The sequence below is a fragment of the Hyperolius riggenbachi genome, chromosome 8 (genome assembly GCF_040937935.1).
Source record: "Hyperolius riggenbachi isolate aHypRig1 chromosome 8, aHypRig1.pri, whole genome shotgun sequence".
Lineage (NCBI taxonomy): Eukaryota > Metazoa > Chordata > Amphibia > Anura > Hyperoliidae > Hyperolius > Hyperolius riggenbachi.
This window is the reverse complement of record NC_090653.1, coordinates 196,614,736-196,634,479: the sequence shown is the minus strand read 5'-3', so window position 1 is coordinate 196,634,479 and position 19,744 is coordinate 196,614,736. Positions and strand designations below refer to the sequence as shown.

Here is a 19,744-nt window from a genome sequence, read left to right as displayed (position 1 = left end):
ACCCTCACAAGAAGATGCAGCCTGCAGTGAGAGAATGTTGATTATGGAGTCCTGGACTCTCCACAGCACAGAAGTGTCAGACATGATGAAATTAGAGTGCAGGCAAGCTGGTAAATATGCACAGCATGATGCAGAGCTTGCCTGGACTCAGGGTCTGTGGGCAAACATCTGTCTGGTCTCTCCCCATTGTTATGACTGCATGTGTGGATAAGGTGTGGATAACACGCTGAAAAGTTTTTGACAGTCCCTAGACTCCAGGAGGGCTTCTTTCTGACTTGTGTGAGAGACTGACAGGGACAGGAGTCCGATTACAGGCAAGTAGCCTGTGTGATGTGGGACTTCAATACAGATAAGTTCTCTGCTCCATCTCAGGCTATTCTCAATTTCTCCACTCCTCTCTCTGGGCTAGTGCAACGCCAAAATGACAATAGCAATCGCTAGCAATTTGTGAGTGTGATTTTGTGAAGTGATTTTCAGAGCGATTTTTGAATGAATTGCTCAAAAACATGCTACATGCAGTATACCTGCGATTTTGAAAAAATCACAACGCTGCTGTGGGAACACCCACATAGGGTAACATTAGCCAAGCGCTTTTCAAATCACTGTTGATTTGAAAAACGCTCAGAAGCACTCTTGGTGTGCACCAGCCCTCCCTCATTCACCTTTGTTTCCCTCTTCCCCTAGAGCTGGCTGTGTGTTCTTGTCATACAGGAAAGCTAAATAAAAGTGCAATCCTGGTGAGGCAAAATATTATTATTTAGTATTTATGTAGCGCCGCCATCTTCCGCAGATGCATATATCCCTGCATCATATGGGTATCGCTTGCGCTATGTGACACTATGTAGCATATTCCACTGAATTGTCCAAACTAAGTCTATCTCCCGTTCCTCTCTTGGGGAGTTGTTCCAGCGCTGTACCCCGTTCACATTTGCTGCTACCAGAAGCCCTCAGAAACACTAGTGTCCTTGAGTACTTCCAAAGATAGGCAGCTCCGTAATACTCCAGCGCACTTTTGTGCATGGGCAGTATGGAGCCACCTGTATTCGGAAGCACTCGGGACATACGTGCTTCTGGACCTTTCAGGAACCCCCCCCTTAAAAATCCTGCGTTTGCCCCTGTGTGGGGCACTTCAAAGCTCACTCCAACCTGAATTATCACAAATACCTTCTGTTTTAAGAAAGCAAACTTGTGTAATGTATCTTATAAGTGATTGAACATAAGGAATCGTTTAATTCTACTGCATCTGTAGAAAGGACTTATATTAAGGGGCAACCAATCTCTCTGCTAAAACTTGGTGGACGTAGGATTACATTCTTTGTAAATTTTGTGTTTTTGTGTGTTTTTCTATTCACTTGTGTGTATCATGCCTGGTGGTGGTATTTACCTGATTTCCTCTCTGATCCAGTGTCTGTTTAGAGCAGACTAAAAGGGGCCCAATGAGGCCTGATGCTACATCTCTCTGTAGGTTAAGGAAGCTGGCATAGAATCGAGTAAGGCATCGTGGATCTGATGAAGCCGGACTGTCATATATGGTTACTTGCCAAATATATGTTATGGATTCATTTGTATAGATAGGGTAATTCTTTAATTGTTCTCCTATGAAAAAAAATTGAGAAGTTGAGCACCAGACACTACTTAAATAATTTATGATAACTGTAGCAAAACAGCAAAAGGTTATTCTGATAAACAAAATGCATGCCTTACTGATTGGGCAGTGCCACAATGTATTCTTCCTTTTAGGATTTTTCCTACACATATAGCTTCAAGTGTTTTTGCTATCAAACATCTTTATTGAAAGTGAAGATAAACAGTATATAGTGGTTGACGCTTCCCTACAGTCATAACAGTGGGGTACTAAAGTTAAGAGTGAATTTCAATTGAGTAAACAATAGGATATGCAAAGTAGTATATAGAAAATACAATCCTAAAATAAAACAAAATAACCAGAGAAATAGTTGAGGTCACGAACATACAAATTCTCTGAAAATTGTTAATTCAAAAAGAAGAAGAAAAAAAGAAAGCAATGTCTGAGATAACGAAGAAAGGAAGAAAGTGTCAAATCTGGATACGTAGGAGTAAATGAGAACCATATGTAGAAATGAGCAAAGGTTCCCATATTTTAGAAAAGGTATTAAAATTGTCCTGGATACAACTCCAAGATATTCATTTTGGCAAATGTAGTTAATTTTGGCCACAATTTGGTTCCAATCTAGTTCTTTAGAAAGCCATTTGGCTCCGATAGATAATATTCTAACTGCTGAGGCAAACTTAGCGAGTAATGTATTTTCCATTTGAGATAATATATTAATTTTTGCATTAAGAAGCGCATTAACTGCACATGGGCTGAGAGATGTATTAAATAAAATGCTAACCATTCTATACAATCTAGACCATATTGCCTTAACAATCGGGCAAGACCACCAAGTATGCAAGAAATTACCTCCATCTTGACATCCTCTGAAACATCCAGGAAGTATAGAGGGAGAATATTTAAATATTGTAAGAGGGGTGAGGTAGGTGCGATGGAAGATTTTAATAGACATCTTGGTGATATTAGTGTTGGAGGAACATTTTAGAGTGTTATTCCACATTGCACTCCAAAGATCTTGATTTTGGGGTTTACCTACCATAGGTCTACCTCCCAAGCCCATTGCAAGGAAGTCTTAAGCCGGATACTAGGAGTGACCAGCATGTTATAAATTAATGGTATCATTTTGTGTATAGGTGTTTGTGACAGAGAAATGCATTCTTAACAGGTGTTGGCACTTTTTTTGTTAAGTAGCAGTCCTGTGTTCTGGATACATCTGAAGATCAAAGTGTAGTTGAAGAATTCTCTAAACGGGATATTTAAAGGGAATCTAAACTGAGAGGGATATGGATGTTTCCTTTTAAACAATACCCGTTGCCTAGCAGTCCTGCTGATCTTTGACTGCAGTACTGGCTGAATCACAGACCTGAAACAAGCATGCACCTAATCCAGTCTGACTTCAGCCAGAGCATATGATCTGCATGCTTGTTCAGGGGCTGTAGCTAAAAGTATTAGAGACACAGGATCAGCAGTAGAGTCAGGCAACTGGTATTATTTTAAAAGGAAATATCCATATCCTTCTCAGTTTAGGTTCCCTTTAACCTCCTGAGCGGTATGGACGAGCTCAGCTCGTCCATCACCGCCGGAGGCTGCCGCTCAGGCCCTGCTGGGCCGATTTTCTTCAAATAAAGTGCAGCACACGCAGCCGGCACTTTGCCAGCCACGTGTGCTGCCTGATCGCCGCCGCTCTGCGGCGATCCGCCGCGAGCAGCGGCGAAAGAGGGTCCCCCCAGCCGCCTGAGCCCAGCGTAGCCGGAACAAAAAGTTCCGGCCAGCGCTAAGGGCTGGATCGGAGGCGGCTGACGTCAGGACGTCGGCTGACGTCCATGACGTCACTCCGCTCGTCGCTATGGCGACGATCTAAGCAAAACAAGGAAGTCAGCTCATTGCGGCCTTCCTTGTTTATTCTGGGCGCCGGAGGCGATCGGAAGAACGCCTCCGGAGCGCCCTCTAGTGGGCTTTCATGCAGCCAGCTTTCAGTTGGCTGCATGAAATAGTTTTTTTTTTATTAAAAAAAAACCCTCCCGCAGCCTCCCTGGCGATCTCAATAGAACGCCGGGGAGGTTAAGGAGTCTCTCAGATAAATAAAAGAGATAATATATTGATCTCTAGTTAAATCTGTTACTTTTGTTATATTACTGGGAATCCACCAGGAGAATTTATAGCAAGCCAGTCCCTGAGGGAAGTCTGGATTACCAAAAAAGGGGGAAAGAATAGATATTTTGGGAAAAAGCTTATATTTAAGTTTCTGTTTGTTCCACGTTTTTAGGAAAATTCACTAAATGTTTTCAGTGGTAATAATATAATTTCTGGAGGTATTTGCCTATTTGCTATGGTTTTTCACTGAGATGTACTAAGCCTTTTGTATTATTTTACATTGGTATGGTCGGAAATGGCGATTTCCATTTATGCAGAAATTTTAATTACCAGAATTACGATTACTGATTCCATGGATTCCCACGGAAATCGAAATTATCGATTATAATAACCGATTTTTGCAAAGTAAAACTAAAAATAATACACTATTTTTTTCGGATGTCTGCTATAATATGCAGACATCCTTGATACTCTACCAAATTCTCAGCAGTGTTGCCAACTCATCCCTTTAATTACTGACACATATGAATTATACAGGTTTTGTGGCTAGGTAGATGCGTTAAGGCACTGATTAGCCCCAGAACCTGTATAACTTAGATGTGTCAGTAATTAAAGGGATGAGTTGGCAACACTGATTCTCAGATTGGTGAAATACTTCCAAGTCAAAAGCATTGGACCAATCACAGGCTTGAGAATTTTTCCACGGACATTTCAATACAATGGACATTTTAGATCCAATCACAAGACTCGATAAAACCCAGTATTACTCGAATCTTGTGACTGGTCTAAAATTTCTGTGGTATTCTGATTTCTGAGGTAAACTTCCACATTCTCTGATTGGTCTAGTACTACCAAGTTTTTCTGAGATCTGTGATTGACCTAAAATTACTTATTTCTGAGGCCGATTCTGATTACAACTTCTGAACCCATTTCCAATCGGAAACTTAGAAATTGGAATTCCGCAGAAATTTTCCTATCATCCCTAAATACAGACTGCGTGTGTTAGGATAAAGACAATTTTTAAAATACAGATGATATTAATAAAACTTGTGCTTTATTTTATTGTAAAGCATGGAGTTAATTCACAAGTGCTATGTTACATGGTATTACAGTCTAGGCCTGTTATTGACTAAAAAGAAGATAAGTGTAAATGACAATAGCAAAGAACTGGAAGAAAACGCCCTCAAACTTCTTAGAGGTCAAAACACGCATGTCAGAATTCATGGTTAATGAAAAACTAGCAAGTGTCTTGCGCAACACACATAAAAAATTCCTTCGTATATGGCAACCCTGGATAGATCTTGAGTGTCCTAATACAGACGCCAACCAGCCTCCCTTGGACTCTGCCCTCTTTCCTCCCTTGGACTCTGCCCTCTTTCCTCCCTTACTTTTTCCTTTTCTTTCTCTTCCCCCTCCATGCCTCTCTCCTTCTCTACTCTCTCCGCTGGCCCCCTTGTCAGGAGTTGGGGAACATGGAGGGCGAGTGGGCAGTCCAGCCCTGCTCTACCTTTTTTTAGCCCTGTCTGTGAAGAATAGCCCCCAGTTCTGGTTACTGAGGGGCTTCTAAGAACCATATTTTATGTTCTGTGTTTACTGTTAAAAGTTAAGATTGTACATACTGTATATTTAGGTTTGACCTTTCCGGCACATGATGCCTTTGGCTGCCGGAACGTTCGCAAACCAAATTTGTTTCAACTGTAACGCATATGTACAACTGTTACTTTTGTTATTATTGTTGTATTACTTAAAAATCAATAAAAATATTGAAACCAAAGAAGATAAGTGTGGGCTTACTAATACGTTTTTCAGACTTTTTTATTCAATTTTGAATTTTTATTCAATTTCAGAATTTTTATTCAATTAAGAAAAAAGGTGCTGAATTAGCAGTGACAACTTCACAGAGGAAGGCGCTCAGACCTCATTGTCACTGAAAATTCAGCACCTTTTTCTTGAATGAATGAAATGGCTATAGGGGATAAAACGCGTTGTCGTTTATTGTGCAATATTGACTAGAAAAAAAGTGAATTACTTAGAGGTAAGCCAAAACTTTTCTTATTTGTAATTAGTTTTTAATTATTTTATCTAACCTGAGCACCTCTAGTTGTTTTCGTAGAAAGATTAAGGAGGCGCCCGATATTTTCACACAGTGTAAGGTATAATTTGTAAGCTTAGGGATAATATACATAAAGTGTAGACAAACAGTAAATGGAAGGTCCTACCTTTTAACAAAGTAGTCCATCCACTGAGTTTATTTCTAAAAGGTAGATACTTTATTGGGCACTTAGCTGACAACGCGTTTCGCGGTGAAAACCGCTTCCTCAGGTAGAATACTGTGCCTCTAATATGCAGCAGCTATCCAGGCTATCCATCCAAGTATCTACTTTATAGAAATAAACTCAGTGGATGGACTACTTTGTTATAAGGTAGGACCTTCCATTTACTGTTTGTCTACACTTTATGTGTATTATCCCTAAGCTTACAAATTATACCTTACACTGTGTGAAAATATCGGGCGCCTCCTTAACTTTCTACGATTTTATTCCCACCCCTCGATTGGAGTCACCACTGGATCAAGTGGACTTTTTCTAAGGAGCTGCGACCATCTGCCGACAAGGCCGAGTGGGGACGGTACTTCCCCACATGCGATCTTAGTGGTTGCTATCATTGCAACCCTCTCTTGTGAGTATAACAGCTCTATTTGCCTGAAGAACTTGCTCTCTTTATTTACAATACTGCACCAGATTGGGCTCCCGGTTTTCCTCCCGTCCTTTTTTCTACCCCCCTATAATCTATACCTCTAATTGTTTCTTTCTTTATAGTTTCATGCCTGATGAATGGGGGGTGGGGGTTTGAATTTTATGTTTGCACATAACGCTCTTTTTTAGGCGCTGCGGCCATAATGAACATCAAAGCTATATGGGTATTGGACCAATCAAAAGCGGCCGAAGCATTGGACCAATCACAAGCTGCAGATTTTTTCAGTGGAAATTTAAATAATGCAGAAATTCTAGACCAACCACAAGACATGGTAAAACCGGTGTAGTATCCGAATCTTGTGATTGGTCTAAAATTTCTGTGCTGTTACAATTTCTGAGGTAAACCTCCGCATTCTCTGATTGGTCCAATACTACCAAGTATTTTCGAGTCCTGGGACTGGCCTAATATTTCCAAATTCTAGGCCAATCACAACACTTGGAATTCGAAAATACTCAGTAGTATTGGACCAATATTGGGTCAGGATATGCTGAGGTTTACCTTGGAAATCAGAATACCACGGGAAAATTTAAGACCGATCACAAGAATCAGGTACAACCCCGTTTTTCCATCTTGTGGGTGGTCTAAGATTTCTGTGAAATTTCCACACAAAAAAATCTGCCGTTTCTATTTGGTCCAGTGCTTTCAAGCTCTGTGGTTGGGCTAAAATTGGGCTAGAGTTGCGGTATTGCGGTATTTCCACAAAATACCTATTTTTAAGGCTAATTTCCAATTCCTGCTTGTAAGCCCATATAGGATCGGAAACTTGGAAATTCATATTCTGCAAAAAATTTCCAGCCATCCCTAATTACAGACTGGGTGTGTTAAGATACCCTCAGTAAGCCACTCTCTCCCCCCATTCACCCATCATCCTCAATAGCATCACTCCAGACCCTCGATGGCTTTAGTCTTTCTCCCAAGACCCTAAATAGGCCCCTTTCTCCCCACTGAGCACCCTCAATAAGCCCATCTGTCTCTATCCATCCCTTCATCATCGATACCCTCACTCTGTATCCTCCAGACCTTTAGCAAGTCCCTCTCTCTCTCCCCACCCACAACAAGCAACTTGAATAACTCTCTCCCCTTCAGACTCTCAATAATCCCCTCTCCCCTTAGTATCTTCAGTAAGCCCATCTCTCTCCCCATCTATCAACATAGACTAGTTCAAAAACTTTCGGTTCTGTCAGATTACTATTACCTACTGTAAGTGACAGCATCACGGGAGAAAAGTAATTAAAGGCTCATTTTACTCTGGAAGAAATGTACTTCTTATTCGTATGTGTTTTCATGTACTTTAAATCTTAAATGTTTTCGTGATAGTGGTCCTTTAAGGATCAACTGACATCTGCGCTTCCGCATCCTCATGTGGGGGTCAAACTCCAACATGTTTGCTGAACAATGGAAGCTGATGCCAAATGCTTCTTTGTACATTTGCAGAGAAGTATTAAAGTGGACCCAAACCAAACATTTTTTTAATTCAAAACATTTATTTGCAAACCTCTGACAAATACAAAGATAAATAATCACTCCTTCAAGCCTATGAGCATTTCAGTGCATGCTTTTCACCCTTCTCTTTTCATAACTAGGATTATACAGGTGGTAGCCATTAGCAATTCCTCCTTTGCCGGACACCTCCTACTCCACCAGTTTACCGGATTCTGTCCCGGCAATATGAAAAGAAGGGAGGCGTTCCTCCAATAAATGTAAAATATTTTATATTTGTCATCATGCAGCTGAAAAACGTCTGCTATTTATTACTAGAATTTAGAAAATAGATTTTATTTCTGAAATCTTGTATTTTTTATTTGGGTCCACTTTAAGCATTAGCTAAATGTGACATGCCCTAATCCTGTTTCTCTCCCCATCAACCCACCAGCATTCTTGGCAGTATAAATCTCTCCCTTCCAACTCTCAATAAGCCCCTCTCTCTGCCCTTACATCCTTGAACATGCTGAATAGCCTTACCATCTCCCACCAGGCCCTAAACAACCCCCTTGTTCTCACTCACTCAGTTGTCACTCACTCTGCAGCACCTTCAAAGCAGCTCTCACTCTTTCCCTAGACCTACAATAAGTGTGCACAAATGCACAGTAACTGTTGTTGTAACAATTGTGCATGAATTGTTAAGGTATCCACTAACGATTCAACTTGCAGAATGATTGTTTACAAATGATTATTCATATGAATGATCGAAAATGATTGTTTGGGCCCACTAATGGACAAAAATCTTCTAACCAATCAAATCAAATTAAAGGGATCAATCCAAAAATCGGATCAATTTAATTAATCTGATCAGATTGGGTAGGTGATTTTTGTTTGTTAGTGGCCCCAAATTATAATTTCCAATTTTTCTTACAATTTGCTGAATATCGTTTACAAAGCATTATTCGTATCATTAGTGGCCAACTTTAGAGTGACAGTTTGGGGTACAAGTTTCTCTGATATATCCGAGCAGCCTGTACTGTTTAATAGGAGAGGAGGGACAACAGCACATAAATAGGGTGCATATTATGTTGGCGCCACTCAGTTTGGTGCAGGGAGAGCCGAATGACGGCTTTCCCCACTGCCACTAAACTCCGAGGCGGCGTTAAATACTATTCCCCCTCCATGTTGTCACAACTTGGAGGGAGATGTAATTCAGGGTCTGGCAGCCGCCAGAGCACCGAATTACCACTACGTGGGGCGCTATAGGGTTATACAGGTGGCATTGCTGCTATGACGGTGCCCAGTTTTGGCGCTCGGCTCTCAGAGCTGCGCGCCGAAATGAACTGATCCGCACATAAGTAAGTGGTGTACAGGAAGATGGGTAGCATAATCACAATGGGGCACTAACTTACTAAATACTGGTAAAATTGCCAATGCGCAGACAGTATTATTTATACTAGTTGCATATTGCAAGTAAAGTGCACGTTGCTAATGTAATGCACGCAGGTATCAGAAAAATTACTGTGAGCTTCCTACGCACGGCGTGAGGCAGCTGTAAGGGCCAACTGCCTATGCAGTAAGGTCAAAACTCCCTAACGATCTAGGGTGTCTTACTGAGTGTGCCCGCTGTGACTGCAGCTCTCAATCACTTTAAGTCCAACAGGAGAAAAGTGCTATACAGATGTTAGCAGCAACATTATGAGATAGCTGTTCAGCTTCCCAAATTTGCATGCATATCAACATTATTTGTCTCTGACCAAGCAAACTTTGAGCTGAAGTCAATGTTTACGAGTATGAACAGCAGCACTATTAGAGACATTACTTACGGTATATCAAGTACTCAGGGCCGGTTCGCCCATGGCGTGGGGTGATGCTACTTCCTCAGGCAGCGGAAGACTGGGGACGGCACCAGGCAGAAACAGGGAGCAAAGAGTTTCCTTGACCTGTCGCCTTACCGCCGCCGCCCGGCCCTTCTCATAAAGCAGGGCTGCAAAACTGACTTGCCATCCACAATATGGCCGCCCAACCACTGGGAAAGACACTTCTGCCAATCCCATCATGGCCTGGAGTACAACTGGGGATAGAACAGAGCCCCCACTCTGCTGCAACCACTGGAGAGAACAGGCAGCAGGATGGAGTGAACGGAGCGGTGGCATTGTATGGTGTCCGGAGCTTGCTATGAAGGCCTGGGCCCTGCTGCTCTCTGTGCTGGCCAAAGCTCTCCCCCTGTAAGCAGGCCGCAGGTGGAGGGGAAAGCGGTGACTCTGGGAAGCGGAGAAGAGGTGGTAAAGGTTCAGTGTGGCAGCCTGGACACCGGGAGGACCAAGGATTTTACTGCTAGGAGCCGTGCTGGACAGGCAGCGTGAATTGAGATGGAGTGAGCAGAGCATTGTGTGGTGTCTGGAGCTCACTATGGAGGCCTGGGCCCTGCCTGGGCCGAGGCTCTCCCCCCGAAAGCAGGCTGTGGGTGGCAGGGAAAGCGGTGACTCTGGGAAGCTGAGGAGAGGTGGGGAAGGTGCAGTGCGGCAGTCTGGACACTGGGAGGAGCCGGAGGTTACTGCTGGGAGCTCTGCTGAACCAGACCAGCACCCTGTAAGTACAAGTGGCTGCCCTATGTACCTGCTTGTGCTGCTTGTGAGACACCGCTCCCCACACACTCTCGCCCTCCCTTATCTACTACACAACCACACTCCTTTACCCCCTCCTCTCAACCCCCCCCCCCCCCAACCACACACTCCTTCACCCCCCCTCTCACCTCCCAGTCACACACTCCTTCAACTTCCTCCTCATCCCCCAGCCACACACTCCTTCACCACCCTCATCTTGCCCCCAGCCATGTACTCTTTCACCCCCTCCTCTTACCCTCAGCCACACTCCTTTACTCCCCTCCTCTCACTCCCCAGCCACACACTACTTCACCCCCACCTCTCACCCCACAGCCACACACTCCTTCACCCCCCTCCTCTCACCCCACAGCCACACACTCCTTCACCCCCCTCCTCTCATCTACCACACATCTACCTTTTCTCTCTTCCTACCTCACAGCCAGTCACACTCCTTCATCCACCTCCTCTCATCCTGCCACACTCATTCACCCCCTCCTCTAACCCCAATCCACACTCCTTCACCCCCCTCCTCTCAACCCCCAGCCACGCACTTCTTCACCTCCTCTTCTCGCCCCACAGCCACACACTCCTTCACCCCCTCCTCTCATCTACCGCACATCTAACTTTTCTCTCATCCTACCCCACAGTCAGTCACACTCCTTCATCAACCTCCTCTCATCCTGCCACACTCCTTCACCCCCCTCCTCTCACCTCAAAGCCACAAAATCCTTCACCCCCTCCTCTCACCCTACAGCCACACACTACTTCACCCCCTCCTCTAACTACCTATACTGGGGGCAACTATACTCGCTACCTATACTGGTGGGCAACTATACCTGTCTGACCTATACAGGGGGCATATATACCTGGCTACCTACCTACTTATACTGAGGGTGTCCTTTTTATAACGTGTTTTGCAAATTGTCGGGTCCTGTCCTGTGCAATTATTCCAAATTTGGGGGGGAGGGGGGCATACTCGCAAGTTTGCCTCAGGCAGTGAAAATTCTAGAACCAGCGCTGCAAGTACTCTATGCTGTACTGTTGTGAAATCTATATAGAAATTCAGTGTTATAAATGCTTTTATAGTAAGAAACAACTGTAATTAAGGTACCTTTCAAAGATGTGTGGGCAGAGCTCACGCTGCTCAATCCTTGTGGAAACATGTTGAATGGATAACGAGCCAGATTCTTAAACACAATCTAAAATGATTAAGAGCAAAATGTTATGATGAAATAATAAAAGTATAATGCATTTATGAGTATTATGAGTTTCATTACGAATGTCTGTGGAGAAAGTTCAATTTTCTGCATGTGGCTGTTTTCAGTTTTTAACATGCTTGGTTAGCACACAGAATTAAAAACACAAAAACTTTTTTTGCAATTTTTAATTTAAATTTACATAATTGCTTAAACTGTATCATGGACAGTTGCATAGGGCCCGTGGTCACAACCAGGCCATTGCTCTTGAGGTGACTCGTGTATGCCCCAGCTAGTACAACAACTTTACTTTCTCCCTTCCAAGTACTGATAGTGTTAGTGCCGGCATGTTAAACACATGGGCCCTAGAAAAGCACAATGTTACCCTGCAGGGGCCTAGCAATAGCCATAGCAACTGCTATGGGGCTCTGGATAGAGGGGGGCCCAGGTGGTACTTGATGGATTCACTATTAACTTTTCTTTGTTTCTCCATCCTCTGACTTTGTCTCAGTGCCCATGGACTATATACAGTGTATATTGTAGGAAAATGTAAATTGCCCAGTCGACCTATATCCAAGAGTGCCTAAATCTGAGGACCCTATGAAAATATTGCTATAGGGCCCCATAGTCTCTGCTCGCCCAGTGATATTTGGCTGTTCCTCCCCTCAGTAACCTGCCTTCTGGGATTATTATTATTTTTTTATTTATATAGTGCCATCATCTTCCACAGCGCTGTACATAATACATAACAAATAATGAGGAGCATCCTATATAATAATAGGCAACTGTCCCTGCGTACAGCAGGGACAGTTGTCTCTGTGTAGCTGGGTCCATGCTTTTTGCTGCTGCTCATGTGTGCAGCACGGACCCAGCCTCACACAGACAGGAGGACAGGGACGGGGCAAGGGAGCCAGACCGGCGTGTGAGCGGGCGGGCGGCCGAGCGTGCGCGCACGTGTGCGGCGGGTACATGCAGCGTGTGACGGCGAAAACACAGACCCTAGAGCCCGTCTAAGCAAGGGCTTGGGTCTGCTAGTGTATACATATACAATGAGGACATCCAGCAATACAAATACATACATTGTTGATGTGCGATTTGAGACATCACCCATACTGGTGCATGTTCATATAATAAATTACATCAGAATCAGAAACACTAGGATGAGGTCCCTGCCCTTGTGAGCTTACAATTTAGAGGGGAGTGGGTTGGAGACATTAGGGAATGGAACACAGGGGTAAGTGGATGAGGCAGTAAACCTCCATAGCTACCTAAATTATAGCCTTGTCTGAATAGGTGCGTTTTGGGGGAGGTTGGCTTCACATGCCCAGGGAAAATCCTAGGATTGCATGTAGAGAGCAGACCACAATAGGCAGTGCGTGAAGTCATCTTTTCTAGTGTGAGAAATATTTTATGTTACCAGGGAGATTACTCAAACATGGAGGGGGCATAATATACAGCATTTAGTTTTTTGTTGGGGGTGAAGGTTAATGGAAGGGTAGGGCTACATCAACAGAGAGTTTGCTAGAATATAATAGGGAAATAGAGTACTAGAGTAGAGTAGAGTAAAGGGGGAAGTAGAATATGTTGGGGTTGGATTGTGTAAGGCTGGGGTAAAGTTTGCCAGCACATGGGTATACACTGAAACAAAGATTTCTAAAAAATAAAGTGGGAACCGTTTTTTTTTACTTTAAGATATTTAAGTTGGTATGCATAGCAGTTTATGTTGTAAGAAGGAATATGGTTTGTGGAGGGTGCAAATTAATTGCCAGCAATTGCCTATGACACTGACATAGACAATTGCCTATGACACTATGAAGCTGTGCTCTCACCTCTCCACTGTCCACTAACAACTTGCCCAAGTGCCCAACATCTCCTACCGCATGTAGCGTGATTGCATGCTACATGAGAAGAGCCAACACTAGAGGGAGCAGAAAACAGACAGGATGGTTGCACAGGCACAACACTGGCATCCAGAGGGGAGGGTTAGCGTCTTCTGCGCTATACTCTGCTTTTACACATTGGACTAGGCTAGCGGAGCGCAGGAGGGGACGGGAACAGATAGTGGGATAAGGGGACAGAGAGAGGCACAAAGGGAGACAGAGGGAGGAACAGAGAGACACACACAGAGCTGGATTATCTGCAAGGCAACTTAGGCAGATGCGTAGGTCCTGGAGAGAGTCTAGGGGCCCTGTTTATGCTAACCCCCAGCAAATATTGCCAAAAAGCTAGGTGGCCATCAAGTGTGGGCCCAAAGTTGTTGCTTGCCTCGGCGAACATTTCACTTTAATCCATCTCTGGAGGCACAGGGGGGCAGAGGTGGCACAAGGAGACAGAAGGAGGCACAAAGGGAGATAGAAGGTGGTACAAACACCTGTGAGGGTGTGGCTTAATTCAAGAGGTGGGGCTTAGTTTGAGGGTGAGGCTCAATGTAGGGGGTGGAGTTAAATCAGGGGCATGGCCGTCCACAAGACCAATGGCCTGCAATGCCTATGCCTAAAAATGCTCTGTACCTTGAGTTTACTTTGATTACTGTAGTTTCCGTAGAGTGGTTTACCGTGTTAGCCATCAGTAAAAGCAAGAAGTTTTGAATTAGTATGGTACCATTTACTGGCTAACGTACTGTAATTTAAAAGTATAACTGGCAACCTCAAACAGTAGACAAATCACTAATATAATTTACAGGTTTGTGGTACTTTATTTTGTGTATTATTGATGTGAATGATTGCATTACATTATCTTTTAAAAGATTGTGTTCAATTGTCGGGAGTGGGGGTTTGATGAACTAGGTCAAAAGGATGTTGGTTCAAATTTGGCATCAGGTCCCAGAGGACTGTAGCTGTGCCACTGATGGGAGCAATGTGGGATAGAAAGAAAAATAGTAGAGATGGAGCTGGATAGACAAGAGCTCTATTCACAAAACTTCTCATAAATGACTTATTTATCGCCTAATTGATAATACCATTTCAGCACATTTACAAACAAAATAATCACTCAAAGTAAGTTGTTCTTGATCAACTTAATTTCAATATTACTTTTCTTACCTTAACTATATTATATTTTTGCTCTTTGGGAGCTTAAAAATGTAACATAGATAAGGTGAAAACAGAGGAAAACAGGTGAAATATCTTGTGAATCATGTTCATTGTATACAGTGCGAGGTTGAAGTGGCAGAGGGAAAAAAAATCCCGGGGTGGGGTGGGTGTAGATCTAAAATAATGGAGACAAAGGCCCATATGCAATTACATTTTTCACCTGACTTTTCTCCTAGGTGATATTTTCACAACTTGTAATTAAAATGCCTTTTAAAACAACGGCAAGCAAAAAAAAATACTCAAAATAATTTTGATAGTTCTTTTTCACCTTCTTTTTGGTACTTTTTCAATTGCAAAGTGCTGAAAAATTAGATTAAATACAAGATGAAAAATTATCTCCCAGGAGAAAACTTTGGAGAAAAAGTGAATTGCATATGGCCCAAGGTTATGTCCATGTGCACAGTTCTAATGTTTGCAAAACTGACGCCCTCTACCCTGTGCCCAGCAAAATAAATCAAAGTAGCTTCATTTAATTCATTTTATTCAATTATACAGAATGTGGCTACAGACACTGCTACAGGATATTAACTGTGGAAGCGGGAAAAAAGGGCGCAGGCCGCTAGTGGACAAAAAGGGCGCCGCCATTCACTCTCATAATAAATAACGTTTAATGGGCGCCGAGCAGGAAAAAAGGGCGCAGGACATAAATAACGTTTACAAACGGCACCAGGAGATTTTTAATGATTTATAAGTGTGCTTGTGGTGATTTACGTTTATAAAATGCACCCGTGCCGAATAACGTTTATAAAAATACTAAACATATTAATCTTATTTAACTAATTAAAACATTATTTAAAGTTTTATCCCTTACTGTTTGTATAACATTATTATTCACAAAAAAAAGCGATCAGTACGTAACGTAAATTGCAAAATATTTTTTGCATCCACAATTAGTAAAACATTATTATCCACATAATAAAGGGGGGTCTTAGGTTTAGGCACCAACAGGGGGGTCTTAGGTTTAGGCACCAACAGGGGGGTCTTAGGTTTAGGCACCAACAGGGGAGTCTTAGGTTTAGGCACCAACAGGGGGGTCTTAGGTTTAGGCACCAACAGGGGGGTCTTAGGTTTAGGCACCAACAGGGGGGTCTTAGGTTTAGGCACCAACAGGGGGGTCTTAGGTTTAGGCACCAACAGGGGGGTCTAGGGGTTAGAGGTAGGTACAGGGAGGGTTACTTAGGCACCAACAGGGGGGGTCTTAGGTTTAGGCACCAACAGGGGGTCTTAGGTTTAGGCACCAACAGGGGGGTCTTAGGTTTAGGCACCAACAGGGGGGTCTTAGGTTTAGGCACCACCAGGGGGGTCTTAGGTTTAGGCACCAACAGGGGGGTCTAGGGGTTAGGGATAGGTACAGGGAGGGTTCTGTGTAAGAGTAGGCTTAGGTATAGTTTTAGTAAAATTTTAGTAACAATTACTAATGTTTTACAACACTTATTACGAACGTAGTTATATTTATATCATCGTTATAAAGAATATTTTCAGATTTTATTATAAGAACAAACCGTAAATGAAGGTTATTCACAATAATATAGAATTATAACAATTAAACATATATTATTGTTTTTTTAATAAACGTAATTATAAGTTTAACTTTAGAAACAGGGAAGATTAACGTTTTCACAATTTCCGATTTCATAAACATTATTTAATGATTTATAATTTTAGCAAAAGGAAGGGATCCGCACATGTCCTAAAATGATCCTTTATTATGGACGTATCCAAAACACCAATCACGCATCAGTAGCTAACATGTTTCAGACCTACTGGTCCTTAATCATAGCTAAAATAAAAATGGCACAGAAAAACCATATATACCCACCCCCTGTGAGGGGGGCGGCCCCCAACCGGGGATACGCCCTCCAACCTCACAGATGGGAGGGGATATTCAACAGGAGAGTAGGTGTAGGATTTTGACATATGGAACATCTTAATTGAGACCAAACATTGCTCAAATCAAGGAAATCAGATAGTAACAACCCCACTCCAAATGTAGCAATAAAATGGTAAAATCAACTAAATATATAGAAATTAAAAATAGGGAGGGAGAAAAAGCGGCCCTATAGCAGCACTATGTGATTAGAGCTAGGTCCCATCGAAAGTTCAAACCTTGAGGGAGTCTTGTACCTAGCCTAAAGATCCATAAGGCCTCACGACTTTTTAGCTGTTTGGATATATCACCACCCCTCACATTCTGGGACACCCTTTCCAGGCCATGAAAAGAGAAAGAAGACATATCGCCATGATGGACTTGGCGAAAATGTTTCGCTACATTCGAGACATTCGAGCTTAGCCATCCAGGACCGCAATAATGTTCACCAATTCTGGCACGTAAAGGCCTGGTGGTGCACCCTACATATTGCAGGGCGCACTCACTACAGGTAACCAAATAAATAACACTGCGGGTGCCACAATTGATAAACTGTTTTATAGGAAACCTGCGACCGTTGGAGGCAGAAGTAGCCTCCTGAGTCCGGGTATGTACATGACAGTAGTGACAGGTCCTAACACCACAGCGATAAGAGCCTACGGTGTTAAGCCAAGTGGGAATTCTCGACCCAGAATTATAAAGACTTGGGGATAGTGACTGGGCCAGGGTAGGGGCACGCCTACTGGCAAAACGAACCCCCTGTTGTAATACACAGCGTAAATCCTCATCACCCTCCAAAATTGGGAGGTATTTCCTCAGGATCGAAACAATCCTATTATACTCAGTGCTAAAGGTTGTCACAAATGTAGGTTTGGAATTTGTACTATTACCCCTATTAATACCCTTCAGGAGTTGTTCTCTATCCCTGGAATTGGCCCGCAATTTACCCCTCCTAATCATCCAATCCGGATATCCCCTCTCACGCAGTCTCATTTCAACTTTATCAAACTCCTCTCCGAGCCATGTAGCCTCCGAGCAGTTACGTCGGGCTCTAATAAACTCCCCTACGGGGACCCCGCGAATAGTGTGCCCCGGATGGCAGCTCGTGGCTCGGGGGTGAGGTGTGCCTGCAGCCCTTCGGGAGTTCTGATGTCGCTCCGCATGTTGCTGCCCTGGAGCGGGCTGGAATCCGTATCCGGGGCCTCACAGAACAGGGTAGACGTCACTCACTTGGTCCTGGAGCATTGCCGTTGGATGCAGCCCTGGTGATGTCATCATTAGGGGCCAGGCCAAAGCAATCGATGGAGGCTCTGAGCGGTGGTCTGGCTGCGGAGGATGTCTGCCTACAGTCTCGTCCACATTGCAAACGTCTGATGGAAGGCCTTTTGAGGGAGTGGGACCAGGAGAAGACAGGAGACCAGCAGGTATTGACTTTACTTACGAATGCCAATGGTAATTGCTCCTTTCCATCTGCCTGTGCTGATGTCACCAGCCAACATGTTGCGAGTATGCCTGCTGGTGACTCTGCCTGCACTAATGTCTCCAGTCAACCTGTTGCTGGTGTGTCTGCCAATGTCGCTGCATGCGGCGACGTTTCTAGTTTATCTGTTGCTAATGTATCTGCCTGTATTGACGTTTCCAGTCAATCTGTTGCTGGGGTGTCTATGGATGCCTCTGGACATGTATCACTAGCAAGACGCTCGCAAGTCCAGTCACTTGCCTCCCAGGTCACTTATAATGAGACTTTACATGGGAATGAGGGGTCCATGGAGCCAGACCCTGCCTGGCAATGGCCCACTAGTGAGGAGATCATGGATCGTATACAGATGGCCACTATTTCTACCCATACACCTCAATTGATCCCTGACACTGTCCAGCCGCAAAAAGAGGAGTCTGTGATGGCAGACAGACACCTTATCGGCTTGGGGGATCTGGCCTATGATCCCAACAGATGTCAGAAATTTGCTGCTGTCTTCTCAAGGAAACCTTATGTGGGGGAGGTGGAGCCTGAGATTGGTCTGAGAACCTCTTTCACACAATTGGAATCTCTTGTAGAGAAGGAAACTAAAGTATGGTGGGATCTAACCACACTGAAGCAGTATGTTGCTGAGAAAATTATACCCAGGGGACTCCGCATTAGAAAAGTGCCAACCACAGTCTATTCTGAACAATTTATTGTGGAATGCAATGTCATTCTAACGGATTGTTCCTTGGCTCTGATGAGACTTATCATCTTTTATGAGGAAGAAAAACTCATTGATCTTAATGTTAAAATTACAGATTTGAAAACAAATATTTCGAGATTTAGAAATTTTGATCAATTTGATGTTTTAAACAAAAGAATGCAGGATAACATCACTAAATTAGAATCGATTATTACTGAAACCAAAAGATCTAAATATCTAAGAGATGTGGAAGATTATAAGTCCAATGTTGTATACGAGTGGGGCAGATGGGAGTCTATGGCAAGGTCCCCTAAATCACCAAGACCTATTTTACGTAGACCTTAGAGATAACAGAACAGACGAGTGAGTTTCAGTTCACCAGAGGTTTCTGAGTTCTCAGACACCCCTGACATAGTTGGGGATAGTCAATTCACGCAGGCTGCTGCCATTTCTGGCCTTTCAAAAAACACGCCAGGCCAGGCTACATACTACAAGAGACAGAGGAAGGGTCGCAGGAAGGGCAGGAGAGGAGGAGAAGGAAGACCAGACGGGCGGGTTTAAAACATAGAATTCACAGATCCACAGCGGTGGGGAATGGGGTGTGTAGTGTAGTTAATCTTTCTCGTCATGTGCTTTCTGAAGTTGAGAAACGGGTTCTAGGTAGGGGCCTTTCATTCGCACCGACCAATCACATGAATGTATTTGACACGATTGTGGATGTAAATAGGTTCGTGCGAAGTCTTCTATTACGTAAGCATTTTTCTGACCACAACATGGATAGAGCTGGTGACCAGAAGACTGTGATGGGCGTTACTGATATTGGGGATTTTGATGAAACCAGCGCTAGATGGGCTTTGGATCATCTGGCGTCTGAAAGTACCGGAATAATCTCCCTTGATGATGTTAAGCCAATCCAGACTCGCAATCCAGATTTCTATCCTTTAACTAGTAGAA

At 43.5% G+C, this 19,744-nt stretch overlaps 1 protein-coding gene across 2 annotated transcripts in view; it reads right to left on the bottom strand.

Moving 5' to 3' along the window:
• The window catches only part of LOC137527537 (coagulation factor VIII-like), a 506,000-nt gene that overhangs the window by 311,237 nt on the left and 175,019 nt on the right, over positions 1-19,744 (bottom strand). For both annotated transcript variants that reach the window (XM_068248081.1, XM_068248082.1), the window contains exons 10-11: positions 11,582-11,669; positions 1,385-1,596 (exon numbers count right to left, since the gene is read on the bottom strand). In XM_068248081.1, the coding sequence (XP_068104182.1) occupies positions 1,385-1,596; positions 11,582-11,669 (300 nt within the window). The remainder of the gene's footprint in view (positions 1-1,384; positions 1,597-11,581; positions 11,670-19,744) is intronic.